The 14,010-nt window shown below is 41.6% G+C and overlaps 1 protein-coding gene across 4 annotated transcripts in view; it reads left to right on the forward strand.

Moving 5' to 3' along the window:
* The window catches only part of LOC136830825 (mucosa-associated lymphoid tissue lymphoma translocation protein 1-like), a 255,412-nt gene that overhangs the window by 187,847 nt on the left and 53,555 nt on the right, over nucleotides 1-14,010 (forward strand). For all 4 annotated transcript variants that reach the window (XM_067090794.1, XM_067090797.1, XM_067090795.1 and 1 more), the window contains exons 11-12: nucleotides 4,500-4,707; nucleotides 6,586-6,767. In XM_067090794.1, coding sequence (XP_066946895.1) covers nucleotides 4,500-4,707; nucleotides 6,586-6,767 — 390 coding nt within the window. The remainder of the gene's footprint in view (nucleotides 1-4,499; nucleotides 4,708-6,585; nucleotides 6,768-14,010) is intronic.

Genomic DNA, 14,010 nt, shown 5'->3' on the forward strand with positions numbered 1-14,010 from the left:
GTGACACAACCGATGATGGAATTTTAGTATATTTTTATGTTGATATACAATAATCCATATTTCATTAAAGGATATATGCAGTACAGAGAGAGGGAGAGAGAGATATGGGCAGTTAGCGTTACTTAAATCTCAAAAGTGTGAAATTATTCGTGAATTATTCGGAGAGAGAGAGAGAGAGAGAAGTTGAATGAAGTGTTTACATCGGTAAGCTGTTTTGTGATTTCATGGGATTTTGAATTTAAATTTTATTGATACTTTGCTGTGGTTACCTTAATATTAATATTTGAAAATTATTAAATCATTTTTTCATCATAAAAAATGTATTTAGTCATGAAAACAAAATAAAAATCAGTAATTAGTGAATATTGCTCTATGAAAAATTCCGCGAATGTGAATTTTCTTCTGTCGTATGCATTGGACCAAGTTGTCTGAAATACTTTCGAGAATTGTAAGAAATCCTTCTTAATCTTTTGAGTGTCTTGAAAACAACTTATCCTGTATTTTTATTGGGTTTTTCATAAAAAAGCCTCCAAATGTTGACCATTCTGCCATTTTGGATGCATATTTCTTCCCTTCTGATTGGCTTCGGGCTGGCGTCATCCGAAATACCGTTGAGAATTGTAAGAAATCCTTACTTTTAATCCTTTGGGTGCCTTGAAAACAACGTATCCTGCATTTTCATTGAGTTTTTCACTAAAAAATCCTCCAAATGTTGACCATTCTGCCATTTTGGATGCATAATTCTTCCGTTTCCGATAGGCGTCGTACTGGTGTTGTCAGAAATACCGTTGAAAATCGTAAGAAAACCTTACTTTTAATATTTTGGTGTCTTGAAAACAGTGTATCAACAAAAAACCTCCAAATTTTGACCATTCTGCCATTTTGGAGCCACATTTCTTCTGTCGGATCGGCGTTGTCACCATCGTAAAACTGGAACGTGTTGTAACCCAGGAAATAATTTTTGATGAATATATTTTAAGAGTGTCATAAACTTGGAACGTCATATGCCGAGCCCGCCATAACCTGGAGACTGCCTGTACTTAGTCTTGCCTGATTTCCAGTCATTAGGCTGATTTATCTATTGTGTAATTTTTCTTTTCATGTTTTTTTTTTTTTATGTATTATAGTCCTTGGTTTTATTTGATGTCTTTTATTTCTCTTGTCTTGAGTTTGTTTTCTCTTAGTTTTATTGGCTATTGTAATTCACTGAATTGTGTTAATTTTGAGTTACTATGTTTTCTTTTCTGAGTACTGTAGTGTGTTTTTTTTATATAAAAAGTTATTCTCGAGTGTGACCTTTCTTTGATTTGTATTTTACTAGTGTAAAAAAAGTATATATTCTGGTGTTTTGCCTCTATTGTAGGTCGAAAATGGCATAGTGTGTGAAAGCCCAAATGCCCCAATGGAATAAAGGTTGTTCCTGATGTAGTTCACAACTTAATTACAACCATGGGCACATGTGAATAATTATTTAACTGCTGTAAAAGATGAAATTCCTTTGTTCCATGGCACATGGAGAATTCCAGTGATGAATGAAAGGGCGAGCTGAGATTTGTCCTACGTCACACATGATAAAGGCATCCCTCTGAGAAGTGTTGAATTAAGTAAATGAATAGCATTCATTAAAGCCCTAAATAAATATCATCGAGCCATCCTAATTCCTACAGTATCATGCCCGAATGCCTAAAGATTGCCCTAACCACTCAAGTAGGTACGTGGACGGCACAGCCTGTCAAAAGACACCTTGGTATCACTTCCTAATTGGGAAATTAATTAAGCATGCAGACGGTGGGATGCTTTGGCATAGAAGAGAAGTATGGGGTCTAGGGTGGGAAATATAGTGACAACGGGAGAGAGGGGGATACACATGGGAGACCATGGGAGATTTTGGGAAGCTTTCTTGATAAAAAGTAAGGAAAACAGGATATAGTCGAAGGAAAATGGGCCGTGGGTCCCAGAATTGGTGTCATGTGGCACAAGGCAAATGGTGGCCTCTGTGAAGTAGAGCAGGATATACATTCACTTGGAACAGCTTCTAACAGCAGAATTGCGATCTCCTGGTCCATGCTTCTCTGGACTGGGCCGGGGTCGCCTCGGGGCAAGTTTCACAAGATGGCAGCTGCGCACACTGCTCCCATTAAGCCTAAAAGCACAGAGGTACTGGCAGTACAGAGAGTTGGTAAAAGGAGGGGTTATTGAGAGAGAGGAATGCTGGATTGGATGCCATTGCACTCTCGTTGCACTGGTCAGCCATCTTACGTGAATTTGGTCACTAGGTTAATCCCAGTGGCCCATAAGAGTTGCCTTTGATAGGAGCTATGTAATTGGATATCTCCTACCAATTTGTGGTTATTCCTGATCAGGATGTTGGAAAACTCATCCCAAACAATTGCTTCAGAGTGCAGAGTCATGGTGTGCATTGTGTGACACAAAATTCAAGACCCCCTATTAGTTGGCAACAGACATCTTCGTAAGTGGGTGCAATAATTTAGGCATAGCTCCAAAGTTTGTCACAGAAGTCAAAATGTAATAACAGGCATTCTAAGCTGGGGAAAGCAGGTAATGACTACTGTCAGAGTGGTCACTGAGTGCAGGGATCTGCAGGGTTCTTTAGCATATGTTGGCTGTTGGTTGATCTGTTTGCGGCAAGTCTGAAGTATTGGTTCCTTCGCTGTTCAGCTCAACTAGATGTAGCCACCTTAAGATAGATGCTACACTTCAACCCAGAGACATCTTGGAAATTTATGCCATGTTCATCAAATTGAACTTTAAAGAATACAGACAGCTAATTGCTCCCACTTGGCTGTATTAGGAGTGGTTTGTGAATCAATTATCTGTGTATCAGTGTTGGTGGACAACCTTCACATTTGTCAGCTTCACTTATTTTATTCAGTGAGATCTCAAAGGCAGGTGTTTTTCTGAAGAAGCATTCACAGACATTGCAAAATCTTGAGGTCCAAAACAACTTTATGAGGTATTTGGTGAAGCATTTAGGCAACACAGGAAGTTATCTGGCATCATGTGTTATTGGTATTTGAGCTTTGTGGACTATATGCCAGCTCTTCGTTGGAGGTCAAGAGGCTCATCCAATATTTCAAGAAGAACGTTCCTTGAAGATTGTGTTAACCTTGTGATTTTTTACCTTTCTCTGGTCCAGAAGAGCCTTATTGAGCCTACATATGAACCACTCTAAAGACATCATTTGAGCTTTGTGGACTAAAACAGCTCTTCATGGGCGGTGAAGAGGCTCATTCAGTATTTCTAGAAGAATGTATCTTGAGGATTGCGTTAAAACTTGTGATTTATTACCTTTCTCTGGTCCAGAAGAGCCTTACTGAGCCCACATATGAACCACTCCAAAAGACATCATCACAGGATCTTACATTAAAATGGCCTTTCAGTGTTCTTTGCATCATCATAATTCATGTTACAGGAAAAATTGGATATCAGTGGGACTTTGGTTTGTGCCTTTTTTGTGGAAACCTAAATAACCTGATGAATGGTGCTGTTCAACACCAATAGGAGTGACAGAAGGTGGTTACAGAGAATGTGATATAATATCAATCAAGGCAGGTCATTCTTAGAGATTAAAGTATGTGTCAGACTGCAAAACAGAACTTGTTATAGTATAAAACCACAAAATCAGAGCCCTCTCGAATTTCATGCCATATAAGCATAATACCAATATGGATGTGTGTTCTGTTTTGAAGGTGTCTGGCAGTGCCAGTCCACCTTTAGTTTTGATTCACGCAAGTCACTTGCAAATAGTTAGATTTGAATTCTTTGTGACCAGCATTTGCAGCAGGCAAAGTGTTACCATTTGGGGGAAGACAGTTATGCTGTACTTCATTTTCTGCTACAGAACTTCCTCCTCATTCATTCACTTATGATACACTAGAGTTGTAGATTTTTAGGGTTACTAGAATTTAATGTCACGAGAATGACAAATGTAACTCTGTGCAATATTTGAAAATTTAATTAAGTACAAGCTTATGTTTTCTGTGGGTTCGTCTTCCTATTACTGACCCTTTTGAGTTATGAGAACTTTGGTATGTACTTCATAACAGTCCCCAAGTGCTCTTTTAGAACTTATAGGTTTACACACATTCAGGGGCATGCCCTTCACTTAATGTGCAGTTTGACTATGCACATTATAAAGTGACTTCTCTCCTCCCAGACCCACTATCACCTCTTTCTCATACTATTCAAAATATGAGGTAGATGACTGTTGGATACATGGTGGTATACTCAAAGAAAATGATATGAAAATACAGTAATTAGTGAATATTTCTCAGTGAAAAATACATGCGAATCAAGAAAATGATATGAAAATACCACAAATTATGGGTAGATACATTCCACAGAGAAATACATTCCACAGAGAAATCCGCAAGTACTTGAATCCACGAATAGTGGGACCGTGAATACAGGGGGTTTACTGTCAAGCTAATTTTATCATAAAAATACAATACTATATTTTGAAAATTTCTCGTTTTCAGTTGTATTTTATTATGCTGGTCATGGAATTCATCATAGAGGAGTAGATTATATCCTTCCACTTCATTTTGAAAGAAAAGGGATGTGGAGCAATGAAGTAGAAGAGCAAGCTTGTATCACAACTACAGAAGTAATAAATTGGTTCCAAAGAAGTGATCCAGCTCTTATTTTTTATGTTCATGATGCATGCAGAGGAACAAGAATTGTAAAGTAAGTTATTGGTATTTGTTGATTTTATTGTCTTTAGCCAGTTATCAGAAAAGATGATGTATAAATGTAAATGATGATGATAATTATTATTATTATTAGGTAGTTTGATTAGGCTACCAAGTCAAAGTTCTTAGTTCTTATTTTGTTAGGCAAAATGACATGTAAAACAAACATTTCTGGAACCTGAAATTTTTTTAAAAACAAAAGGTTTTTACCATGCTTCCTTTCACTCGTGATTATTATCTAATGAATTATTTTTATAACAACTGCAAACCTAATATTTCACTGTTTATTATTTGAAAATGATAGAGAAAAGATCAAACATTTATAAAAAGTGTGAGGGAAGCCTTTTCTATCTGAGGGTAGAAACCAATAAGCTTTCCCATTTGGAGAAAGTCCATGTTGTTTCCTATCAAACTTATTACCTGAATTGTAGCTTGAATATGAGAAATTACCACATTTCCTAGCATCAAAGTCACACTGACTTCAAGGACACACCCCAGTTAAGAATAGCAAAATTTGAAAGAAAAAAATAGATAAAAATAAGGTGGCAACACCAATTGCTTTGTCTCAATTCACTGTAGTACTGTTACTTCAGGTATCATAGCTTATTTCTTGAGAAAGATCCTAGAGAATCGTAGAGTAAGAGGCATAGTAATACTGTAATGAAATGCCCTTGTTAGAGGTCGGAAAGAAATATGAAAAAAATATAAAAATACTTATCACCCAGAATACAACTAACATACAGGAACAGTAACTTGTTCTTCACTAACAATAAACCATTTGAGTAAATGCAGGAGGATAACACAGATGAAGATCTAACCCTTGAAAGTTACCAAGTTAATCACTTACTAACCTGTCAAGGATATTGTTGGGGTCAAAACCAGTCTGCGCCAGAACACTCACTCTTCAGTGACTGAGTGAAGCTGTTTAGTAATAATTTTCTTTGATTGCTGTGTAACATTATATTTCATGCTATGTTAATGAAGTTTGTGTTATTTTAAAGCTAGAGAGTTGAACTTTATGATGATATTTTTAAAAAGGTAACAACAGAAAACATCAATATCTTGAATAAAAGTTAACCGTAAAGAAAAAAAATGTATTGCCTTTTAAATAATCAAAGATGAATTAGAGGAAAAAGATGTCCAGTTTCTGTTTACACAGTGCTAAAGTATGATAATTGTCTTTCCAATGATATGAAATTTACCACTACTGTATTTGACTCATGTATGATACCAAAAAGCACATTCAAAAAATGAAAAATATACTTGAATGGTTTAAGTTCACCAAGCAGAATAATGGTTGGTGTCACTTTTGAAAAAAATTTTCATAAATTAGAATTTAAACTGGTTTCCATGACAACAACAAGCATCCCTACATACCACATTCAAATTGCATTATTATGATGCTCTTTTACAATTTATGGCAAATATTTTAATAAATTATCTTTTGATGATGACTCAGAATCTCAGATTGAAAATTGAATTTTACAACAATAATTATCAGAACCTCAAAGGGTTAACTAGTTAGCAGCAGGCAAAAGTACAGTTTTAATAAACTAATACCAGAACTTGAAAAAAGATGAAAATACATTTCAAAACTTGAAGACAGACTGAAAAATACACTAGAATGTTGCTAAATACAGTAATTACAGAAAAGCAAAATTCTATAGAGTAGTGACAAAATATGTAACTTACTTTGTCACAAAGTCAGTATTCCAGAAAAAAAGCTGAAAAAGAACAGTGATGGTAAATTATTAGAATGATGTTGATTTACAATTCTGCAGGGAGAAAATTAACTAGATAATTCTGTGTTAAATAAAGACTTGAGTGTGGGGTCCTTTGAGACACTATAATAATTTAACTTTTTACTTTTCAGGGACTTCCAACCTCAAGAATCACATAGAGAGGCAAAAGGTAATTTGTGTCTTTTGAATGCAACATCAGAAAATTATATTACTTACGAAGATCCTGAATCTGGGTCCTTGCTGATGCAAGAACTAAAGGGTTGGATCACAGAGAAGATCCCTGTTCCTTCATTATGTGACAGAGTTTTAAAAGGTAAGTCTCTCTCTCTCTCTCTCTCTCTCTCTCTCTCTCTCTCTCTCTCTCTCTCTCTCTCTCTCTCTCTCTCTCTCTCTCTCTCTGTGTTTGGTGGCAAGGGGCTAAAAAGCCAATTGCCAGATTCAGATTTTTATAACTTGGATTTATGTAGCCTGGCTTTCTTTCCTGTTTCCTTCTATATAATCCCTCTTTGTTTTAGTCCTGTCAGGACTGATATTTGTTGATTAACATGGCTGTGTCATTGTTTCATTGATTTGACTGCTGTTTTGACATGAAGGAAGGTGAGGTTGGATGGCATGCTTCTTCATATATTGAATCCAGCAACTGAAGTGATGAGCAACGTGAGAGTAAGTTTATGCTTGTTCACCAGAATTTGGCGTTATCCAGACAGATTGGCTGTTCTTAGGACATTGAGAGTTGAGTGTATATCTAGGTTATTCTCTTAGGGGACCTTTATATATGAAATAACAATAATGTTCCTTTATTGGTGAGGTAGAGAGTCCCATATGGATTAATTTGTGCTATGCAAGGAATTAATTTGTTAAAGAATGTGAGTATGAATGTTATAGAGAATAATGGAAAATTGAGTTGGATTCAACCCTGTGAATGAAATTTAAAAAAAGAAAAATTTCAAAATACAAGCTAAAGTACTCGAATCTAAAATTGAAAGTAAACTTAAACTGTACAGCAAAGAGAGTTCAGCTCAGTTTAAGCATTTTAGGACTTTATCTTGCTATGAAATCATTCAGCCTTATTGTAAGAGTTGGGATATTGTGTTATATGGGGACTACTTGTGGATGGTTGTATGCAAATATTTTTAGTTATTATTATTATTCAGCAGATGGACCCTATTCATATGGAACAAGCCCGTGGGGACCCTAGACTTGAAATACAAGCTTCCAGAGAATATGGTGTTCATTAGAAAGAAGTAACAGAAGGTACAGGGAAATACAGGAAGAAGAGATCATATATTAAAAAGCAAAAATAAATTAACAAATTAATAAATAGATAAAAATATCAATAAATTACCAAAATGCAAGGTGAAATATATGAAGTAATGCATTGCATCTTCACTTGAACTTTTGAGGTTCTAATTGCTTGACATCCCCAGGGGGACTGTTCTGTAGTCCAACGGTGTGGGGATAAAGGACCTCTGGAACTGAGAAATTCAACAGTGAGGCATATTTACTGCATATTGGTGCTATCTTTTCAGCAAATCTGATTGTTCTCGGCAGGGAAAGGGGATCAGGGATCAGTTGTGAATGTGAAAGATCTCTGTTAAAATACAATTTGTTCATGAGACTTACCTGTCAGATATATATATAGCTGTATTCTCCGAAGGGGCCGACAGAAATTGAAAAACTTACGGCACACGCAGTGGGGCCAGGTGGTTAGTACCCATTCCCGCCGCTGGGAGGCGGGTATCAGGAACCATTCCCATTTTCTATTCAGATTTTCTCTGTCGCCGGTATTGTCAACACATGTTGTCAATACCTCCGTCGTTGGATTTCGAAAACTTTTCCACTTGAGTATTCTGATTGTCTTTTGGTTTTTGACTTTGGATTTGTGGGTAGGCATACGCTTTTGTGGACTGTTTTGATTTTAGTTTTGGCTTTTCTTTGAACACTATGTCTGGTTCTAGTTCTGCTAGTTTCAGGGTGTGTGTTGTGAAGGAGTGTAAGGTGAGGCTACCGAAAGCTTCGGTAGACCCTCACACAGTATGCATGAGATGTAGAGGGCATGTCTGTTTGTTGGATGATCGCTGCAAGGAGTGTGAGTCTTTGCCTGAATCCGATTGGAAGGTTTACGACTCTTATGTACGCAAGTTAGAGCGTGACCGTATCAGAAGGTCTTCCTCCAGGAGTGTGTCTGCTGATGGGAGTCAGGGTATTAATTTGTCACCTGTTAACCCTTCTAATGCTTCACCTTTCCCTGTAGTGTCGCCTTCGGACCCTGTGATTGCGTCTGCGGAAGGTAATGCCCTTGCGCAGATTTTGAACTCCATTCGTGCTTTGGAGTCGAAAGTGCTGGCGATTGAGAGTGTAGTGAAGTGCAGTGATCCCCCTAGTGTTGTGGAGGGGGCGTCAGATCGGCCCTATAATGCCTCTAGGCCTGGACCTCTGCCGAACTCCCAGGACTCAGGGAGTGGGCATGTCGAAAGCCGCGTAAGAAGAGGGTTATGGGGACCCCACCGATCTGGCCCTTCGGCAGGCCATGTTGTCGTTTCCCAGGCTGCCAAGGATCGTGCTCGCGCACGACGTCCTTAAGGATTGCTTCTCGTCCTCTGAGGCAAGGGGTCGTGTTCTCGTGTGGACTCTCGAGCTTTCAAGAGAAGCTTCGCAGAGGAGGACGCTTCTCCTCCTCTTTCTCGAGCACTCGTTTCTTCTCCTGAGTGGTTACACGAGTTGCCGCCGCAGAAGAGGACCAGGACTTCTTCCGAGGAGGACTTTTTTGAGCGTCCCAGTCACCCCAAGAAGAGAGCTGTCGTCGCCCTTGGTAGAAGGAGGAGGACGTCCCCTTCCCCCTCTTCTTCTCATAAGAGCAGCCCTTCTCCTGAGAGGGAGTCTTCTCCTTCGAAGCGTCTTCTCCAGAACATGCAGCGGCAGTTGGCTTCCCTTCTTGCTGCAAAGGAGTCTGAACCTCGTAGGCGCCGCAAGGATTTGACGCTGCCCGTTAAGAGGTCTAAGAGGTCTCCCTCTCCTGCTCTTCGTTCGTCTCTCTCTTCATCGAACTATCAGGTTTTGGCCAGTATGCTGAAGGAATTATTTCCTGATAAATTTCAGCCTTCTGCTCCTCTCTCTCCCCCTTCGCAGTTAGCTTCTGACTCTCGGAAGGTGAGGAAATCGCCCCAGGAAGACTTCCTTCAGATGAAGACATCGCCGCTACCAAAAAGCCTTCAAGAAAGTCAATTTGTGGATGGAAGATCGGAAAACTCAAGGCAAATCTTCCTTTGCCCTACCTCCATCTAGATTGTGCGGGAAGGCTGGGATATGGTATGAGACTGAGAAGAAATTGGCTCCAGAGTCCCTTCTTCTTCCCAAGGCGACTTCGCGAGTCTCGTCGACGCTTCAAGGAGGGCTCTCCTTTCTTCAGCTAAGATGACCTGGATGCTTTCGGAGACTGACCATCATCTTAAAGGCCTTTTTAGGACTATGGAGGTCTTCAACTTTTTAGATTGGTGCTTGGGGGCCTTGGACTTGAGGACTCTGGAGTCCAGACTCTATCTCTCTGGGAGCTGTCCAGTGTGCTGTTGTGCATGGACAAGGCCGTCAGAGATGGTATGGATGAACTGGCTGCTCACTTTGGTACGACCCTCTTGAAGAAGAGGGCTTTATACTGCAATTTTGCAGCAAAGTCAGTTTTCTCCTGTGCAGAGGGCGGAATTGCTTTTTCGCCCCTCTTTCTAGCCATCTCTTCCCCCAGCCGCTAGTCAAGGATCTCTCCTCCAGCCTTAAGGAGAAGGCTACACAAGACCTCCTCGCGCAGTCTTCCAGACGTCCTAATGTCCCGTCTACGTCTTCTCAGGGACTAGCCGCCAAGAGGCAGAAGCCCTTTCATGGCAAAGCTTCCTCCTCAAAATCCTTTCCTCGAGGAAGAGGCCTCTCCAGAGGCGGAGCCCCTTCTAACCCAAGGGGCAAGAAATGACTCACCAGACCTCCAGACACCAGTAGGAGCCAGGCCTCTTTTGTTTTCGGAAGCCTGGAGAGTAAGAGGGGCGGACTCCTGGTCCCTCAGTGTAATCGGGAAAGGTTACAGGATCCCGTTCCTCGAATTTCCCCCCCTATCCTCAACTCCCAGGGATCTGTCGCCCTCTTGCCGCCCAGAGAAGCAACAGATTCTTTTCGATCTGCTCGAACAGATGCTCGAGAAGAGAGCCATAGAGCAAGTCCTGGATTTGGAGTCTCCAGGATTCTACAATTGTCTCTTGGTTCCAAAATAGTCAGGAGGTTGGAGACCAGTCCTGGACGTCAGCAGACTGAACCATTTTGTCGTCAAGGAGAAGTTCAAGATGGAGACGTCTCAGTCAGTTTTAAGTGTGTTAAGACCAGGCGATTGGATGGTCTCGCTAGATCTCCAGGACGCCTATTTTCATGTCCCCATTCGTCCCCGGTCGAGGAAGTTTTTGAGGTTTGTCCTGGGGGGACGAGTGTACCAGTTCAGAGCTCTGTGTTTCGGACTGAGTACGGCTCCTATGGTTTTCACAGTCCTGATGAGGAACGTTGCCCGGTGGCTTCACCTAGCGGGCATAAGGATCTCGCTCTATTTGGATGACTGGCTCATTCAAGCTTCGTCGAAAGAAAGGTGTCTGGAGGACTTGCATTCAACGTTGGAGCTGACGAAGTCCCTGGGACTTCTAGTGAATTTTGAGAAGTCACATCTGATCCCTTCTCAGTCCATTCTTTACCTGGGGATTCAGATGGATTCAGTGGCTTTTCGAGCCTTTCCATCCCAGGAACGTCAGCAGCACTGCTTCGAAAAAGTTTCGGCCTTCCTGGGGAAAGAAACATGCTCGGTGAGGGAATGGATGAGTCTGCTGGGGACCATTTCATCGCTGGAGAAGTTTGTTTCCCTGGGGAGGTTGCATCTCAGACCCCTCCAGTTTTTCCTTGATGGACAACTGGACGAACAAGGAGGATCTAGAGGAGACTCTCAAGATCTCTCTCTGCCAAGAACCATCTAAGGTGGTGGCTCGATCCCGCAAAATTGGCAGAAGGGTTTCTCTCTCTCTTCAGAACCCCCGACCTAGTGTGTTTTTTTCCGGACGCGTCCACGTCGGGATGGGGAGCAACACTGTGGGGGGAGGAAGTGTCAGGCACCTGGAAGGGGGAACAGGTGTCCTGGCACATCAATCTAAAAGAACTGGGAGCGATGCTCTTAGCTCTTCAGTTCTTCGAAAATCAAGTTGTAGGCCGGGTGGTTCAGATCAACTCGGACAACACCACAGCCCTGGCGTACCTCAAGAAACAAGGAGGTACTCATTCTCGGTCCCTCTTCCTGATTGCAAAAGAGATCCTGTTGTGGGCCTATTCTCGACAAGTTATGCTTCTCACACATTTCGTAGCAGGGGTCGAGAACGTACGCGCGGACCTTCTCAGTCGGCAGCATCAACTTCTTCCAACAGAGTGGACTCTGCATGCAGAGGTGTGTCAGGAGCTTTGGAAGCTTTGGGGGCGTCCCCTGGTGGACCTCTTTGCAACGTCAAGGACGACAAGGCTGCCTCTGTACTGCTCTCTCATGCTTGACCCAGGGGCAGTAGCAGTAGATGCCCTCCTTTGGGACTGGAAGGGTCTGGACCTGTATGCCTTTCCCCCATTCAAGATCCTGGGGGAAGTCATCAGGAAGGTTGTGGCCTCAGAAGGGGCGAGGATGACATTAATCACCCCCTTTTGGCCTTCAGCGGAGTGTTCACAGAGGTCATGACATTCTTAGTGGACTTCCCAAGGACGCTTCCCATGAGAATAGATCTCAGACAACCCCACTTCGAGAGGTACCACAAAAACCTTCCCGCTCTGAGTCTGACTGCATTCAGACTATCGAAAAGTTGGTCAGAGCGAGGGGTTTTCAAGACCAGTGGCTAAGGCAATCGCCAACGCCAGGAGAGCCTCCTCCAATGCAGTGTACCAGTCGAAGTGGGTCATATTTAGAAGTGGTGCAAGCTTAAGGAATTTCTCTACCACAACCTCTGTGTCCCAGATAGCCGACTTTCTGTTTTATTTGAGGAAGGAATTAAAGCTGGCAGTACCTACCATCAAAGGTTACAGAAGCATGCTGTCAGCAGTTTTTAGGCATAGAGGCCTTGACTTAACGGACAACAAAGACCTTCACGATCTTCTAAGGTCCTTTGAGACTTCTAAGGTAGCTCTCCCTAAGTTGCCTTCGTGGAATTTAGATGTTGTTCTAAAATTCCTTATGTCTAAAAGATTCGAGCCTCTACATTCTGCATCCTTCAAGGATGTATCCAGAAAAACTATTTTCCTAACTGCTCTGGCGACGGCGAAGAGAGTTAGTGAACTTCAGGCTATCAGCAAGATTATAGGCTTTAGAGGCCATGATGTGGTATGTTCTCTGAGTCCTATGTTTCTTGCTAAAAATGAAAACCCGTCTTCCCCTTGGCCCAGGTCCTTCGAGATTAAGGGTTTGACGGAGATCACTGGACAAGAACCAAAGAGAACCCTGTGCCCTGTCAGGGCTCTGAAATTTTACTTACAGAGGACCCAGGATTGTCGAGGTCCTTCTAACAATCTGTGGTGCTCGGTTAAGAGGCCTGATATACCTCTTTCTAAGAATGCTCTGGTGTTCTTTTTAAGAAGCACCATTATAGATGCCCATTCCAGTGTTCAAGACAAGGATTTGAGCCTTTTGAAAGTCAAGGCTCACGAAGTGAGAGCCATTGCTACCTCAGTGGCTTTCCAGAAAAACTTGTCTCTCAATGACATTCTGGGTGCCACTTTTTGGCGAAGCAATTCTGTGTTTGCTTCACATTACCTTACTGAAGTAAAGACGTCCTACGAGAATTGCTGTGCGCTAGGGCCTTACGTTTCCGCAAATACAATCTTGGGGCAGAAAGCGACTCTCATCCTCTCCTATAGTTAATGGTTAGGTGTGTTTTTAAATTTAGTTATGGTGTTGTTTTTATGGTTGTTGGGTCGCCACCGGGGGTGGTCGTCCCAGTCCTTAGTTTATGTTATGACTTCATGACGTAACTGGGCTTGGTCAGGTGGTTGTTTCATTTGTCGCTTGCCCTCACAGTAAGGTCATATGGTCTAGTCACATTGTGGTCTTGCCCCCGTTGACAGATCATCTAGAATTCACCAGCTTTATAGGTCGCTACCTCGCTGGAGACTCTAGTAAAGCAGAAGCAGACTTGGGTGACAGTAATCACGAAGTCAGCAATGCTAACAGGTAAGGAAGCAAGGTGTCAATCGCCTACATATGTTTGTTTCCTAAATCCTGTTCTGTCTCTTCCCACCTCCAATGGTGGGATTCAGCTATATATATATTTGACAGGTAAGTCTCATGAACAAAATTATATTTTTATAATAAAATAAAGTTTGTTCATACTTACCTGGCAGATATATATAATCATAGTACCCACCTTCCTCCCCTCAGGAGACAGTAGCTCTAGAAAATCTGAATAGAAAATGGGAATGGTTCCTGATACCCGCCTCCCAGCGGCAGGAATGGGTACTAACCACCTGGCCCCACTGCGTGTGCCGTAAGTGTTTGAATTTCTGTCGGT

The sequence above is a fragment of the Macrobrachium rosenbergii genome, chromosome 47 (assembly GCF_040412425.1).
Source record: "Macrobrachium rosenbergii isolate ZJJX-2024 chromosome 47, ASM4041242v1, whole genome shotgun sequence".
Lineage (NCBI taxonomy): Eukaryota > Metazoa > Arthropoda > Malacostraca > Decapoda > Palaemonidae > Macrobrachium > Macrobrachium rosenbergii.